Source organism: Rhinoraja longicauda, chromosome 1 (genome assembly GCF_053455715.1).
Source record: "Rhinoraja longicauda isolate Sanriku21f chromosome 1, sRhiLon1.1, whole genome shotgun sequence".
Lineage (NCBI taxonomy): Eukaryota > Metazoa > Chordata > Chondrichthyes > Rajiformes > Arhynchobatidae > Rhinoraja > Rhinoraja longicauda.
In genome coordinates, this window is record NC_135953.1 from 139,518,669 (window position 1) to 139,537,144 (window position 18,476).

Sequence of the window (18,476 nt, forward strand, 5' to 3'; positions counted from 1 at the left end):
GAATCAAGAAATATGGGGAGAAGGTGGGAACAGAATACTGATTGTGGATGATTTGGATAGGGTCTCCGATCATTCAGCATCATGACTGCCAGGAAGCAACATATGATGGCATTGCTTTGGTGGTAAGAATAAGAAGGCAGATTATTATCTGAATGGTGTCGAGTTAGGAAAAGGGGACGTACAACGGGATCTTGGTGCCCACCATGTCCCAGCTACCTCTCCACATTTGGTCCATATCCCTCCAAACCTATCCTATCCATGTACCTGTCTGATGGTTTCTTAAACATTGGGATAGTCCCAACCTCAACTACCTCCTCTGGCAGCTTGTTCCATACACCCACCACCCATTGTGTGACAAAGTTACCCCTGAGATTCCTATTAAATCCTTCCCCTTCACCTTAAACCAATGTCCTCTGGTTCTCGATTCCTCTGCACCGGGACTCTGTGCCTCTATCCGATCTATTCTTCTCATGATTTTATACACTTCTATAAGATCAGCCCTCAACCTCCTGTGCTCCAAGGAATAGAGTTATGCTCAACCTCTCCATATATACTCCAAAGACGTACAGGTATGTAGGTTAATTGACTGGGTAAATGTAAAAATTGTCCCTAGTGTGTGTAGGATAATGTTAATGTGCGGGGATCGCTGGGCGGCGCGGACTTGATGGGCCGAAAAGGCCTGTTTCCGCGCTGTATCTGAAATAAAAATAAAATAAATAAAATATGGCTCAGACCCTCAAGTCCTGGCAACATCCTTGTAAACCATCCGTGTACACTTGCCAACTTGACAATTATTCACAAAATGCTGGAGTAACTCAGCAGGTCAGGCAGCATCTCAGGAGAGAAGGAATGGGTGACGTTTCGGGTGGAGACCCTTCTTCTCCTAGATCTGCACTCCTAGATCTCTCTGCTCCACAACACTCCCAGAGCTCTACCATTCACTGTTGATGACTAGTGGGAACTCCTCGACGATCGCTTCGCTCAACACCTGCGCTCGGTCCGCCTTGGCCAAACTGGTCTCCCGGTGGCCGAGCACTTCAACTCCCCCTCCCATTCCCAGTCTGACCATTCTGTCATGGGCCTCCTCCAGTGCCATAGTGAGATCCACCGGAAATTGGAGGAACAGCACCTCATATTTCGCCTGGGCAGCTTGCAGCCCAGTGGTATGAACATCGACTTCTCCAACTTTAGATAGTTCCTCTGTCCCTCTCTTCCCCTCCCCTTCCCAGATCTCCCTCTATCTTCCTGTCTCCACCTATATCCTTCCTTTGTCCCGCCCCCCTGACATCAGTCTGAAGAAGGGTCTCGACCCGAAACGTCACACATTCCTTCTCTCCTGAGATGCTGCCTGACCTGCTGAGTTACTCCAGCGTTTTGTGAATAAATACCTTCGATTTGTACCAGCATCTGCAGTTATTTTCTTATACTAGTGGGGTGATGTTTGTGCTGTAGTCGTTAACTAACTATATCAATGATTTTAGATGAAGTTATCAAGTGTAATATATCCGTATTTTCCGATGACACTAAAGCAGATAGTTTAAATGATGATAAGACAAATAGAATGTAACGTGAAAACAATTATAAATACAGAGTTTTAATGATGGAAAAAGATTCATTGTTTTTTTTTTAAAAGGCAGAGATTGAAAGCTGTGGCTGATCATCCAAAATCAGTACCCCGTTCCTGCTTTCTCCCTATCCCTTGATTCCGTTAGCCCTAAGAGCTGTATCTAACACCTCTATGGCAAAAATAATTTGATTACAACAGTAGAGATCAATTATATAGAGCCTTTTTTAGAGTGCATTGGGAAAAATGTGTACAGGTCTAGTCTCCGTACAGAATTTAATAATTTAAGGGCCTGTCCCACTTAGGCGATTTTTTATGCGACTGCCGGCGACTGTCAGAGTCGTAACAGGTCGCCGAAAAAACGGCGACAGGACCCCCCCCTACGACAATGTCCACGACAAGCTACAACAACCTACCACCTAGTCGACGTCAAGCTACGGCAAGCTACCGACAACCGGCGAACCAATCGTCGTGACTTAGGACGTCCACCTACGACCGCACCTACGACAACCTATTACCACACAGGCGACAACCTATGACAACCGAAATCAACTTACATCCACTTGCGACAAGCTACGACGACAACTGAAGACAGATGAAGACAATTCATGTCATTTTGGTCTCCGGTTTTGGCGCCGGTACCTGTTGACCTAGGTTGACGTAGGTAGTCGCCAATGGAATTCACCGAAGTCAGCACCGGCGACAACCTACGTCACCTGGCGACAACCTACGACAGCGCCCCCGTCAGGAGACGTCAAGCTACGCTCATTGGCGTCAAACTCACTGTCGCTGAAAATTTGTCAACATTCTGAAAATCCAGAAAAACGCGACGACTCTTTGGAGACGACTCACGACCGTACAGGCGACACCCCGGCAACCGTGTGGTGACAGCCTCGTCGCCTGTAGTCGCCTAAACAATCGCCTAAGTGTGACAGGCCCTTAAAACATGAGTATTCAGGCTCTGAATACGATGGGTCAAGATAAATGAGGAACACTAAACACGGTCATATCAATAAAATGTCACTCTTAATTGTGGCGATTTATTTGTAATTCTCTTTTTCTCTTGATACAATTGGATGGCAGTCAATCACAACCAATCGTTCACAATAAATCAGCACTAACCTCTTGGGTGCTGTTCGATGTTACATTGCTCTCCTCCTGCAAAGGAACCTGCAGAAATTTGGCAAAGTCGCTTGTGAATTAACATCAGTCGTATAATCATAGCACATTTACATAGATGCTAAAACAATGAACTATGCTAACTCAATTAGTGCACGGTGGCACAGCAGTAGAGTTGCTGCCTTACAGCGAATGCAGCGCCGGAGGCTCAGGTTCCATCCCGACTACGGGCGCCGTCTGTACGGAGTTTGTACGTTCTCCCCGTGACCTGCGTGGGTTTTCTCTGAGATCTTCGGTTTCCTCCCTCACTCCAAAGACGTACAGGTATGTAGGTTAATTGACTGGGTAAATGTAAAAATTGTCCCTAGTGTGTGTAGGATAGTGTTAATGTGTGGGGATCGCTGGGCGGCGCGGACTCGGTGGGCCGAAGGGCCTGTTTCCGCGCTGTATCTCTAAATCTAAAAATTCACAGATAACCGAATTCACCGAAGTCAGCACCGGCGACAACCTACGTCACCGGGTGACAACCTACGACAGCGCCCCCGTCAGGAGACGTCAAGCTACGCTCATTGGCGTCAAACCCACTGTCGCCGAAAATTTGTCAACATTCTGAAAATCCAGCAGCGACCAGAAAAACGCTACGACTCTTTGGAGACAACTCACGACCGCACAGGGACACCCCGGCAACCGTGTGGTGACAGCCTAGTCACCTGTAGGCACCTAAACAATCACCTAAGTGGGACAGGCCCTTAAAACATGAGTATTCAGGCTCTGAATACGATTGGTCAAGATAAATGAGGAACACTAAACACGGTCATATCAATAAAATGTCACTGTTAATTGTGGCGATTTATTTGTAATTCTCTTTTTCTCTTGATACAAAATTGGATGGCAGTCAATCACAACCAATCGTTCACAATAAATCAGCACTTACCTCTAGGGTGCTGGCCAATGTTACATTGCTCTCCTCCTGCAAGGGAACCTGCAGAAATTTGCCAAAGTCGCTTGTGAATTAACATCAGTTGTATAATCATAGCACATTTACATAGATGCTTAAACAATGAACTATGCTAACTCAATTGGTGCACGGTGGCGCAGCGGTAGAGTTGCTGCCTTACAGCGAATGCAGCGCCGGAGACTCAGGTTCCATCCTGACTACGGGCCCCATGCTGATCTGTGTATGTTAAGTGACTTGCAATAAATAAATACTACTTTAAAAATGTAGGTTCAATAAGTGCTTTTTTCGCAACATTTTCGGTCCCTAAGTGCTTCTCACAGCGATCTGTAAGTGCTTTTCGCAACAATGTAGCACCCTAAGTCCACCGCTAAGTGCTTTTCGGTAAGTGCTTTTCGCCGGCATGACAGGGGGGGCTGGTAGGGAAAGGGGGGTGGGGGAGAGTAACGGTAGGGGCCCCAGTACACTGCTTTGCCCGGGGTCCCATAATGCTGTAAAAACGGCCCTGCAGTAGACCCGGGTTCGATCCCGACTGCGGGCGCTGTGCCTGCGTGGGGTTTTTTTCCCCAAGATCTTCGGCTTCCTCCCACAGCGGAGGAACATCAACCAATCCCCAGTCCGCTGGGGCCTTGCTTGTGTTTAGAGAAAAGGTAAGGATCTTCGTTACGGTTCCCGCAATCTCTTCATTTCCCGCTTTCCCAGCAGGTCCCGGGATCCACCTGACTGCTCTTCAAGAGCCTCCACACCTCCCCCTTCTTAATCTCAAATTGCTCTCCCACATTAGTACTCTCCACACTGATCTCACTGGCCTGCATGTCTTGCTCCTTGGTGAAAACAGATGTAACATCCACAAACTCCTACATCCACAAACTCCAATGACAAATTCCCATTTTGATCCTTGAGCAGTCCCTGGTTACGCTCTTGTTTATAAAAAATGTATTAAAAACTCTGGGATTTACTTTAATCCAATTCACCAAAGCCATTTGTGGTCCTTTTTGACCTTTTATAGACAAAAGACAATAGACAATAGGTGCAGGAGGAGGCCATTCGGCCCTTCGAGCCAGCACTGCCATTCAATGTGATCATGGCTGATCATTCTCAATCAGTGCCCCGTTCCTGCCTTCTCCCCATACCCCCTGACTCCGCTATCCTTAAGAGCTCTATCTAGCTCTCTCTTGAATGCATTCAGAGAATTGGCCTCCACTGCCTTCTGAGGTAGAGAATTCCACAGATTTACAACTCTCTGACTGAAAACCTTTTCCTCATCTCACAGCGAATGCAGCGCCGGAGACCCGGGTTCCATCCCGACTACGGGCGCCGTCTGTATGGAGTTTGTACGTTCTCCCCGTGACCTGCGTGGGGTTTTCTCCGAGATCTTCAGTTTCCTCCCACACTCCAAAGACGTACAGGTATGTAGGTTAATTGGCTTGGTAAATGTTTAAAAAAATTGTCCCTGGTGGGTATAGGATAGTGTTAATGTGCGGGGATCGCTGGTCGGCGCGGACCCGGTGGGCCGAAAGGGCCTGTTTCCGCGCTATATCTCTAAACTAAACTAAACCAAACTAATTGGTAATTTGACAGTGAAGATGTTGCAGCCGACAGTGGGAGTAATTGAGCAAAGGACCAGAAATTGGGAATGCAGAAATCTGCAAAAACTACATTCACGCTGTTGGTCAGCCAGCATGCCATGTGCATCAGCAAACATGGAGGTATTGGGAAGGCAGATATTGCACAAGTTTGAACATGTGGAGCAAGAATCTGGATGATCTCAAGTTAATGGATGACTAGGTATGGGAGTCAGGCCAGGGGTGTACAGGAATAACCAGCTGTAGAGGTAGCCACACAGAGATGAAAGTTTGACCAACAGATGTATTGGGACAGAATTAGGCAATATCATGCGTCAACTCGGAGTTGACTCAGAGTCAAGCGGAGTTTGTACGTTCTCCCCGTGACCTGCGTGGGTTTTCTCCAAGATCTTCGGTTTCCTCCCACACTCCAAAGACGTGCAGGTTTGTAGGTTAATTGGCTTGGTAAATGTAAAAATTGTCCCTAGTGGGTGTAGGATGGTGTTAATGCGCGGGGATCGCTGGTCGGCGCGGACCCGGTGGGCCGAAAGGGCCTGTTTCCGCGCTGTATCTCTAAACGAAACTAAACGAATCTAAACTAAACTAAACTAAACTAAACTAAACTAAACTCGTTATCTTTTGGTGAAAACTGAAGAAAGATAGGTAACCAAGTACTTAATGTTGAAAAAATAGATAAAATGCTGACAAATGCAGGCTTAATGGAGTAAATAGCCCACAGAATTGACATAAAGTAACCTGATTTATAGCACAGAGATAAACCCTTGGGTCGGCTTTTATGCTCCATGCACGCACATCCTTGAGGCCAGTTCAGGCCAGTTCATTGGCTATATTTAAGAGGGAGTTAGATGTGGCCCTTGTGGCTAAAGAGATCAGGGGGTATGGAGAGAAGGCAGGTACGGGATACTGAGTTGGATGATCAGCCATGATCATATTGAATGGCGGTGCAGGCTCGAAGGGCCGAATGGCCTACTCCTGCACCTATTTTCTATGCTTCTATGTTTCTATCCTTCCACTTGCTTATAGAGACGGCTGACATCTGTGACTTGAACCGAAATTGTAAAAGGCAAACGTTGTTTACCTCGACAACACAGAGAAAAAAAGCCACAGCGGAGATCCATACACAGAAAGACGACAAAGAAAATAATATAAGCAAGAAACCAAAAATGATTACAATGAAAATACAAAGAGGCAGGATTTATCCTTGCAATTCCTCCGCCACGCTTTGCTGCTTTATACTTGAAGCCAGTGAAAGCACTACTGGGCAACCAATAGACAATAGACAATAGGCCATTCAGCCCTTCGAGCCAGCACCGCCATTCAATGTGATCATGGCTGATCATCCACAATCAGTACCCCGTTCCTGCCCTCTCCACACACCCCCTGACTCCGCTATCATTAAGAACTCTATCTAGCTCTCTCTTGAAAGCATCCAGAGAATTGGCCTCCATTGCCTTCTGAGGCAGAGAATTCCACAAATTCACAACTCTCTGGGTGAAAAAGTTTCTTCTCACCTCAGTTTTAAATGACCGCCCTTTTATTGTTCGACTGTGGCTCCTGGTTCTGGACTCCCCCAACATTGGGAACATTTTTCCTGCATCTAGCTTGTCCAGTCCTTTTATAATTTGATATGTTTCTATAAGATCCCCTCTCATCCTTCTAAACTCCAGTGAATACAAGCCCAGTCTTTCCAACCTTTCCTCATATGACAGTCTCGCCATCCAAGGGGATTAACCTCGTGAACCTACGCTGCACTGCCTCAATATCAAGGATGTCCTTCCTCAAATTAAGAGACCAAAACTGCACACAATACTCCAGGTGCGGTCTCACCAGGCCCCTATACAACTGCGGAAGGACCTCTTTACTCCTATACTCAAATCCTCTTGTTATGAATTCCAACATGCCATTAGCTTTCTTCACTGCCTGCTGTACTTGCAAGCTTACTTTCAATGACTGGTGTACAAGGACACCCAGGTCTCGTTGCACTTCCCCTTTACCTAATCTGACACCATTGAGATAAGAATCTGCCTCCTTGTTTTTGCCGCCAAAGTGGATAACCTCACATTTATCTACATTATACTGCATCTGCCACGCATCTCTGTAACTTTGCAGAAGCCTCAACTGATCCTATCTGCTCACAAGACATGGACTTGAGATCTTCCAGATCTGAATCACACAATAAGGTCATAAGTGATAGGAGCAGAATTAGGCCATTCGGCCCATCGAGTCTACTCCGCCATTCAATCGTGGCTGATCTATCTATCCCTCCCAACCCCAATTCTCCTGCCTTCTCCCCATTACCTTTGACACCCCCATACTAATCAAGAATCTATCCGTCGCTGCCTTAAAAATATAAGGCATTTATAAAATATTGAAAATTGTGCCTTAATACTGGGGCCGCCAGTGCACCTCACAGGGTTACTGAACACACTGTGCCACTGGCACCTCAAGGAAATACGCAAAGGCATTGATAGTGAAATATCCAGCTCAGCTACAAATCACTGTTATTATGAGGAATGAACGTCTTTACCTTTTGCCCGACTGCAGTAACAAAAAGGCACATCAAAAGGAGCAGGGGGACAGAGAGAACCATGTCCAAGTCAGGTCCTGTGCAAACTCCTCACACCACTGCGAAATCGCCCACTTCAATAGCACATATCATCTGCACTGACAAGTCAATGTTGGCCGATTAATTTTAAACCAGCTATTGTGCAAGCACAATCAGATGTCACATAAGTTCAACACCCAACCGTTGAAAGCAGTTTGCACAGTACAAATATTTTTCTTAGAAGCTCTACTCTGAGAGCAGAAGCTGATTGCAGTGCCAATTGCCATTTGGAGTTTTTGATGTTTTTTTCCCACCCTTTCCTAAACCTCTTTTGTTATTCCTCTTGCTGATTGTTAAGCACAAGGTGTCAAAAAGGCTTTCGGCACTTTGGCCTTCATCAATCAGAGTATTGAGTATAGAAGTTGGAAGGTCATGTTGCAGTTGTATAAGACAATAGACAATAGACAATAGGTGCAGGAGGAGGCCATTCGGCCCTTCGAGCCATTCAATGTGATCATGGCTGATCATTCTCAATCACTACCCCGTTCCTGCCTTCTCCCCATACCCCCTGACTCCGCTATCCTTAAGAGCTCTATCTAGCTCTCTCTTGAATGCAAGACGTTGGTGAGACCGCATTTAAAATATTGTGTCCAGTTCTGGGCACCATGTTATAGGAAAGATATTGTCAAGCTTGAAAGGGTTCAGGAAAGATTTACGAAGATATTGCCAGGACTAGAGGGTGTGATCTATAGGGAGAGGTTGAGGAGGCTGGGTCTCTATTCCATGGAGCGCAGGAGGATGAGGGGAGATCTTATAGAGATGTACAAAATCATGAGAGGAATAGATTGGGTAGATGCACAGGGTCTTTTACCCAGAGTAGGGAAATCAAGGACCAGAGGACAAAGTTTCAAGGTGAAGGGGAAAAGATTTAATAGGAGTCCGAGGGGTAACTTTTTTCACACAGAGGGTGGTGGGTGAATGGAACAAGCTGCCAGAGGAGGTAGTTGAGGCTGGGACTATTCCATCATTTAAGAAGCAGTTGGACAGGTACACGGATAGGACAGGTTTGGAGGGTTATGGACCAAGCGCAGGCAAGTGGGACTAGTGTAGCTGGGACATTGTTGGCGGGTGTGGACGAGTTGGGCCGAAGGGCCTGTTTCCACACTGTATCGCTCTATGGCTCTATGACTCTAACGTGTAGTCGGAGGCTTGATGTCAAGTGTCCTGACAAGCTTTGGGAGTGTGCCGCTAGCTGGAGGGAGTCGGAAAGAAACGCTGGGACCAGGAGAACAAAGAAGCATTGAATAAACGGTCTCATGAAGGACATCTGAAGGACATCTGGGGAGAGCAGAGCTGAAGGTAACTTCGTACGTAGCACGGCCTTGAGAAGATAAGGGTTCCGGGAATGAGAATGAAAATATGAACAGGCAACATAATTAAGAACTCCCTAGCCTTGATAAGGAACAAAGATGCGTTTTGTTTATTCAGCACTTGGACGAGTGACAACTTGAGATGATTTGACTTCACAATTGGGACAGCCTTGGGTTGGAACAGAGGTTTCCTTCAGGAGTTTGAAGGGAAAATTTAGTATAAATTTTGAGCGCAACGGTGGCGCAGCGGTAGAGTTGCTGCCTTACAGCGAATGCAGCGCCGGAGACCCGGGTTCCATCCCGACTATGGGTGCTGTCTGTACGGAGTTTGTACGTTCTCCCCGTGACCTGCGTGGGGTTTCTCCGAGATCTTCGGTTTCCCCCCACACTCCAAAGACGTGCAGGTTTGTAGATTAATTGGCTTGGTAAATGTAAAAATTGTCCACTAGTGGGTGTAGGATAGTGCGTTAATGTGCGGGGATCGCTGGTCGGCGCGGACCTGGTAGGCCGAAAGGGCCTGTTTCCGCGCTGTATCTCTAAACTAAACTAAACAGTCAGAGAGGGCAGTGCCCACTGCCCTGCCCGGGGTCATTTGTGGCCAGCTCAGATTGGTCCAACATGCCTCATGCTCTTCACCCCCACTCCCACTTTCAGTCTGAAGAAAGGTTCCTACAAGATACGTCACCCATCCATGTTCTCCAGATTTGCTGCCTGACCCGCTAAGTTACTCGAGCACTTTGCGTCTATCTTTGGTACAAACCAGAACCTGCAGTTCTTTGTTTCTTCGAGTGATAGGTGGATACAGACGAGGGTTTTTTTTCCGATTGGAGGGTGGGTGGACAATGACCAGAGATGAAGAGAGGACTAAAGGAGAAAAAGAGGAGTGAAATGTAAAGCCAGAGGAAAGGATATAGGGATACAGGTGGAAGGGGGCAGGGGAGGGAGATCATAAATAAGGTCATAAGGAATAGGAGCAGAATTAGGCCACTCGGCCCATCAAGTCTACTCCGCCATTCAATCATGGCTGATCTATCTCTCCCTACTAACCCCATTCTCCTGCCTTTTCCCCATAACCCCTGACACCCGTACTAATCAAGAATCTATCTATCTCTGCCTTTAAAATACCCAGTGACTTGGCCTCCACAGCCTTCTGTGGCAAAGAATTCCACAGATTCACCACCCTCTGACTAAATAAATTCCACCTCATCTCCTTCTTAAAGTGACGTCCTTTAATTCTGAGGTTATGACCTCTAGTCCTAGGCTCTCCCACTAGTGGAAACACCCTCTCCACATCCACTCTATCCAAGTGTTTCACTATTCGGTAAGTATCAATGAGGCCCCCCCTCATCCTTCTAAACGCCAGGGAGTTCAGGCCCAGGGAGTCTCATTCATGGGATCCTCCTCTCATGAGCCAGCATGACCTTCCTCGGATATGGTGCCCAAAACTGCTCACAATACTCCAAATGTGGCCTGACCAGTGCCTTGGGATGCACTGGGAATGGGTGTGCATGGGGGATCAGGAAAGGGTTCGTTTAGTTCAGTTTAGCTTAGAGATACAGCGCGGAAACAGGCCCTTCGGCCCACCGAGTCCACACCGACCACCACACATTAGCACTATCTTACCTGAACACTCGGGACAATTTACACTTATACCTTGGCAGCTGCGGTGTACCTGCAATCCGTCTGTCTTGGTGTTTTTATGTTGTTTTTTGTCTTGATTGAAGTGTAAATGTGATGTCGTTTTTTGGGGTTGTGTACTATGGGGGGCGGGGGTGGGGGACGGGAACTGTAAATGTGAAGTTGTCTCTTCCGAACGGAGACGCGACCCTTTGCTCTGGGTGGTGTCTCCGCTCCCGCTGCAGCCTACCACCGGCCATGCACCTGGAGCTGGCGGCCTCCACCTGGGACTCGCCTGTGGAGGCTCCGGCCGCGTGGACGTCGGAAGCTCGCAGCCCCTGCCCTGGGTGGGGGCCGACATCGGGAGCTCCGGCAATGGCAGCATCTTCGCCACCGTCCGGCGCGGCCTGGAATAGGCCGCGGGATTTTCTCCGCCCGGCGGGGGCTTCAATGTCGGGAGCCACGACCGCCCCGATGTGCAGCGGCAGCGGCAACGTCTTCGCCCGCCCCGGATCGCGGGGCTTGGGTCGGCCCGCTGCGGACCTTTCACCGTCCGGCGCGGCCTGGAACGTGGCAACTTCAACAGCCTGACCACGGGAGAAGACGGCAGGGGAAGAGAAAAGACATTCTGGCCTTCCATCACAGTGAGGAGGTGACTGGAGGAGACTCGCTGTGATGGATGTTCCTTTTGGTTTTGTGTTGGTTTGTTATTGTGTGTGTTATTGCTTATTTTTATTGCTCTTATTGTTGGACTGTGGGTAATCTTTCATTTCACTGCACATTTATGTGTATGTGACAAATAAACTTGACTATTGACTAAACCTGTACGTCTTTGGAGTGTGTGAGGAAACCAAAGATCTCGGAGGAAACCAAAGATCTCGGAGAAAACCCACGCAGGTCACGGGGAAAACGTACAAACTCCGTACGGACAGCGCCCGTAGTCTCTTGCTGTCCACTTTGCTGCTGTAACACTGTAAATTTCCCCGGTGTGGGACGAATAAAGGAATATATATATATATATGTAGTCAGGATGGAACCCGGGTCTCTGGCGCTGCAAACACTGTAAGGCAGCAACTCTACCGCTGCGCCACCGCGGTTGTTACATAGAATTGAAGAATTCAATGTTAATACCATTGGGTTGCAAGCTGCCTAAGCAGAATATGAGGTGCTGTTCCTCCAGTTTGCATGTGACCTCACTCTGTCAATGGAGGAGGCTTAGGGCAGCAAGGTTGGTCTGGGAATGGGAAGGGGAGTTACATTGGAGAGCAACTGGGAGATTCATAGAAACATAGAAAATAGGTGCAGGAATAGGCCATTCGGCCCTTAGAGCCTGCACCACCATTCAATATGATAAGTTATTTCACAAAATGCTGGAGTAACTCAGCAGGTCAGGCAGCATCTCAGGAGAGAAGGAATGGGTTACGTTTCGGGTCGAGACCCTTTTTCAGTCTGAATGTTCTTCTACCCTGGAACATTAAGCTGCCAGACCAGTCCCTCTGAGTTTAGTTTAGAGATACAGCGCGGAAACAGGCCCTTCAACACACCGACCAGCGATCCCCACACATTAACACTATCCTACACACACTGTTGTTCGTCCTTCGGGTTGAAAGATGACCATGACTTCACTTTCAGTTGGAGGATTGGTGACTGTGGGTCCTGAAGTGACTGGTGAGGCCAATCCGGGCCCGGAAGGCACGCCCACACGTAGGACACAAGTGGATGGATGCTGCAGTGGAAGTGGAGGTAGCCCGGGCCTTGCACGCGGTGCGTTTCCTCTGGGCCTCTGCAGTGCGTCTGTTCTCTGCTGCACGGGCTCCTGTGGTGAGCTTGCTACGCCAGGTTGGACGGTCCAGAGCAAGAGACTACACACACTAGGGACAATTTAATAACATTTGTACCAAGCCTATTAACCAAAGGTAAAAGAGCAGAGCAAGATAGACCACTCGACCCTAAAACTGTAGTATGTCACGGCGCCATTTTAGTAGGCAGAAACTTGCAGAAACATTTAAAAAGAAAAATAACAAAAATCTGTGAATTGATAGATGAGATATATACTGCATTTTAATGGTATCATCACACATACAGTTCCCCCAAAACACTGATTACACTGTGAACGGCGGGTTTTGCTTACTAAAATGGCGGCCGTTATGCTCCTTTGCGTACTGCACTTCAGTGTAGGCAATTTCAACGGAGTGGTCCATCTTGCTCCTCTAGTATCTTTGCTATTGACCGACAAACGTGCAGGAAAGAATTGCAGATGCTGGTTTAAACCAAAGATAGAACACAAAATGCTGGAGTAACTCAGCAGGACAGGCAGCATCTCTGGAGAGAAGGAATGGGAGACACCTCGGGTCGAGACCCCTCTTCAGACTGAATCAGTCTAAAAGGTCTCGACCCGAAATGTCACCCACTCCCGATTCAGTAGATCAAAGCGAACCGAGCATTTAAAAAAATATAAAACCACGACAAGATTGTTTTAATCATAGTTTTGTCAGGCCTGGGATAATATGAAGTATTGCAAAGAAAAAATAACCAATTATTAACTCATCTCTTTGTCACTATTTGCTTTGCTAAATTCGCCAACATTTGACAAGGACATATGTACATGGAGTAAACAAGAAAATATTAGTGCAAGATCTGTAGCAATACACTACATTTTCTACCTAAGGTCACAAGTGAGAGGGGCAGAATTAGGCCATTCGGCCCATCAAGTCTACTCTGCCATTTGATCAGGGCTGATCTATCTCCCCCTCCTAACCCCATTCTCCAGCCTTCTCCCCATAACCACTGACACCCGCACTAATCAAGAATCTATCTATCTCTGCCTTAAAAATATCCATCGACTTGGCCTCCACAGCCTCCTGTGGCAAAGAATTCCACAGATTCACCACCTTCTGACAAAAGAAATCCCTCCTCATCTCCTTCCTAAAGGAACATCCTTTAATTCTGAGGCTACGACCTCTTGTCCTAGACTCTCCCACAAGTGGAAACATCCTCTACATATCCACTCCATCCAAGCCTTTCACTATTCAATATGTTTCAATGAGGCCCCCCCTCAATCTTCCAAACTCCAGCGAGTACAGGCCCAGTGCCGACAAACGCTCATCATATGTTAACCCACTCATTCCTGGGATCATTCTTGTAAATCTCCTCTGGACCCTCTCCAGAGCCAGCACGTCCTTCCTCAGATATGGTGCACAAAATTGCTCACAATACTCCAAATGTGGCCTGACCAGTGCTTTGTGGACCCTCAGTATTACATCCCTGTTTTTGGATTCTAGCTCTCTTGAAATAAATGCTAGCATTGCATTTGCCTTCTTTACTATCCATTTGACTTGCGGATGAAGTTTTGGGAAATTCTGCGCCAGCACTCCCAAGTCCCTTTGCACCTCCGATTTCCGGATTCTCTCCCCATTTAGAAAATAGTCTATGCCTTTATTCCTACTACCAAAATGCATGACTCCACACTTTGGTACACTCTATTCAATCTGCCTCTTCTCTGCCCACTCTCCCAAACTATCCAAGTCCTTCTGCAGAGTCCCTGCTTTCTCTACAGTACCTGACCTTCCACCTATTTTCATATAATCTGTAAACTTGGCCACAAAGCCTTCAATCCCCTCGTCCAAATCATTAATATACACCGTGAGGAGCAGCGGCCCCAGCACCGAGCCCTGCGGAACTCCGCTAGTCACTGGCAGCCAAACAGAAACACCCCCCTATATTGCCACTCTTTGTCTTCTGCCACCCAGCCAACCTGCTGTCCATGCCAGTATCTGCCCTCTGATACCATGGTCTCTCATCTTCCTTAGCAGCCTCACGTGTTGCACCTTGTACAAACATAGAAACATAGAAAATAGGTGCAGGAGGAGGCCATTTGGCCCTTCGAGCCAGCACTGCCATTCATTGTGATCATGGCTGATCATCCACAATCAGTAACCCGTGCCTGCCTTCTCCCCATATCCCTTGATTCCGCTAGCCCCCAGAGCTCTATCTAACTCTCTTTTAAATCCATCCAGTGAATCGGCCTCCACTGCCCTCTGTGGCAGAGAATTCCACAAATTCACAACTCGCTGGGTGAAAAAGTTTTTTCTCACCTCAGTTTTAAATAGCCTCCCCTTTATTCTTAGACTGTGGCCCCTGGTTCTGGACTCCCCCAACATTGGGAACATTTTTCCTGCATCTAGCCTTGTCCAGTCCTTTCATAATTTTAAACATTTCTATAAGATCCCCTCTCATCCTTCTAAACTCCAGTGAATACAAGCCCAGTCATTCCAATCTTTCCTCATTTGACAGTCCCGCCATCTCAGGGATTAACCTAGTGAACCTTCGCTGCACTGCCTCAATAGTAAGGATGTCCTTCCTCAAATTAGGAGACCAAAACTGCACACAATATTCCAGATGTGGTCTCACCAGGGCCCGATACAACTGCTGAAGGACCTCTTTACTCCTATACTCAAATCCTCTTTACTCCTACACCCAACATGCCATTAGCTTTCTTCACTGCCTGCTGTACCTGCATGTTTACTTTCAGTGACTGGTGTACAAGGACACCCAGGTCTTGTTACACTTCCCTTTTACCCCATCTGACACCATTGAGATAATAATCTGCCTCCTTATTTTTTCTGCCAAAGTGGATAACCTCACATTTATCTACATTATACTGCATCTGTCATGCAACTGCCCACTCACTCAACCTGTCCAAGTCACCCGGCAACCTCCTATCCTCCTCTTCGCAGTTCACACTGCCACCCAGCTTTGTGTCATCCGCAAACTTGCTAGTTTTACTTTTAATTCCTTCATCCAAATCATTAATATATATGGTAAACAGTTGCGGCCCCAACACCGAGCCTTGCGGCACTCCACTCGCCACTGCCTGCCATTCTGAAAAGAACCCGTTTATTCCTACTCTTTGCTTCCTGTCTGCCAACCAAATCTCTATCCATGTCAATACCCTACCCCCAATACCATGTGCTCTAATTTTGCCCACTAATTTCCTGTGTGGGACCTTACCAAAGGCTTTCTGAAAGTCCAGATACACTACATCCACTGGCTCCCCTTCATCCATTTTACTTGTCACATCCTCAAAAAATTCCATAAGATTAGTCAAGCAGGATTTCCCTTTCATAAATCCATGCTGACTTGGACTTATCCTTTTACTGCTATGAAAAATGCGCCATTATTACTTCTTTAATAATTGACTCCAGCATCTTCCCCACCACCGATGTCAGGCTAACTGGTCTATAATTCCCTGTTTTCTCTCTTGCTCCTTTCTTGAAAAGTGGGATAACATTAGCTACCCTCCAATCCACAGGAACTGATCCTGAATCTGTAGATAATTGGAAAATGATCACCAATACGTCCACTATTTCTAGAGCCACCTCCTTGAGTACCCTGGGATGCAGACCATCAGGCCCTGGGGATTTATCAGCCTTCAGTCCCATCAGTCTACCTAATACTATTTCTCGCCGAATGCAAATTTCTTTTGGTTCCTCTGTCTCCCCCCAGAACCTCTGTCCTCTAGTACATTTGGGAGATTGTTTGTGTCTTCCTTAGTGAAGACGGAACCAAAGTACCTGTTCAACTCTTCTGTCATTTCCTTGATAATTTCACCTTTGATAATTATCAAAGGCTTTCTGAAAATGTAGGTAGACAACATCCACTAACTCTCCTTTGTCTGTCCTGCTATTTATTTCTTCAAAGAATTCCAGCAGATTTGTTAGGCAAGACCTCTCCTTCACAAAGCCATGCTGACTTTGGCCTATTTTATCATAAACTTCTTTCTATATATGGTAGTTTTAGAACATCACGTAGTCATACCGCAAAGAAATTGGCTTTTCGGCCCAACTTGTCCATTCCAACCAACATGCCCCACATAATTTAGTCTCATTTGCCCGCGTTTGACCCATATTTCTCTCAACCTTTCCGATCCATGCATCTATCCAAATAGCTTTTAAATGTTGTTATTTTGCCTACCCAACTACTCCTTTGGAAACTTCTGCCCACCAAACTCACCTAGCCAACCACTCCTTTGGAAGCTCGTTCCTCCTACCCACCAAACTCAGGTGAAAACGTTGCCCCTCAGGTTCTTATAAAATCTTTCCTCTCTCACCTCAAACCTCCAGATCTTGATTCCCTGGGGAAAAATACCCTGCATTCATCCCATCTGTCCCCCTCGTGATTTTATGCACCTCTGTCAGGATGGGAAAGGTTCAGAGGGATATGGGCCAAATGCAGGCAATGGTCAATGGTTTCTTTATTATCATGTACTGTGTGCAGTTTTGATCTCCAAATTTGAGGAAGGGCATTCTTGCTGCTGAGGGAGAGCAGCGTAGGTTCACGAGGTACGCCTGACACAGTTCCACCTCCATCTTTAACTTTGCCACTGTTTTTGGATGAATCACTGGCAATGATGAGCACAGGAGGGAGATTGATCGTCCGATTGAATGGTGCCGGAACAACAACCTTGCTCTCTCAACGTCAGTGAGACCAAGAAGACGATTGTTGACATTGGAGGAGGAAGGTTGAACATCCACGGGCCTGTCGTCATCAATGGGTTGGTGGTGGAGAGAGTCAACTAAGCCAAGTCCCTGGGTGTCCATATCTCTGAACATCTGTCCAGAGCAAGTACCTTGATGCAATAATAAAGAAAGTCCATCAGCTTCCTCTACTTCCTCAGAAGGTTGAGGAGATTCAGTGTGCCAATTAAACTCTCGCTTGAACTTCTACAGGTGTGCGGTGGAGAGCATATTGACTGGTTGCAACACCTGGCCTGGTCCAGAAACTCGAACGGACAGGAATGAAGGAGATTACAAGATGTGGTGAACACTGATCAGCCCATTACGGGCACTGACCTCCCCACCATCTAAGCGATCTGTAGGAAGTGGCACCTCAAAATGGCAGCCAGCATCAAGGATCCCTCCCACCCTGGCCCTGCTGTCAATTGGCCACGGAGTTGCCGAGCGATGGACAAGGCCGGATCACGTGGAACTGATGTCGACGCTGCTGGGGGGAGGAACAAAGGAAGACCCGACGTGGGGGGGGGGGCACCGTGAGGGAGGGGGAGGGGGGGGTGAGAAGAACAAAGGGGGAACTGGCACGGCGGTACTTTGTAACTTTGTACACGCCCTTCATGGGCGACTTATGGGTGAAGAAAGGATGAGGTTACGGAGTACTTAGAAGTTCACAATAAAATAGGCGGAAGTCAGCATGGCTTTGTGAAGGGGAGGTCTTGCCTGACATATTTGCTGGCATTATTTGAAGAAGTAAATAGCTGGACAGACAAAGGAGAGCCAGTAGATGTTGTTCACTTAGATTTTCCGAAAGCCTTTAACAAGGTGCCACACGTGAGGCTGCTGAGGAAGATGAGAGCCCCTGTTATCAGAGGGCAGATGCCAGCATGGAAAGCAGGTTGGGTGGGTGGCAGAAGGCAAAGAGTGGCAATAAAGGGGGCTGTTTCTGTTTGGCTGCCAGTGACTAGCGGAGTTCCGCAGGGCTCGGTGCTGGGGCCGCTGCTCCTCACGTTGTATATTCATGATTTGGACGAGGGGATTGAAGGCTTTCTGGCAAAGTTTGCGGATGATACGGAAATAGGTGGAGGGGCAGGTAGTGTAGAGAAAGCAGGGACTCTGCAGAAGGACTTGGACAGGTTGGGAGAGAGGGCAGAGAAGTGGCAGTTGGAATATAGTGCAGCAAAGTGTGGAGTCATGCATTTTGGTCGTAG

General features: G+C 47.3%; 1 protein-coding gene across 2 annotated transcripts in view; it reads right to left on the reverse strand.

Moving 5' to 3' along the window:
• Positions 1 to 7,895, reverse strand: part of cfi (complement factor I) — an 85,037-nt gene extending 77,142 nt beyond the window's left edge. Inside the window, exons 1-3 of one of the 2 annotated variants that reach the window (XM_078407343.1) lie at positions 7,752 to 7,895; positions 3,618 to 3,665; positions 2,687 to 2,734 (exon numbers count right to left, since the gene is read on the reverse strand). In XM_078407343.1, the coding sequence (XP_078263469.1) occupies positions 2,687 to 2,734; positions 3,618 to 3,665; positions 7,752 to 7,814 (159 nt within the window). In that variant the 5' untranslated portion in view covers positions 7,815 to 7,895. The remainder of the gene's footprint in view (positions 1 to 2,686; positions 2,735 to 3,617; positions 3,666 to 7,751) is intronic. The other variant, XM_078407351.1, reaches the window with a different exon arrangement.
• Positions 7,896 to 18,476: the final 10,581 nt, after the last annotated feature.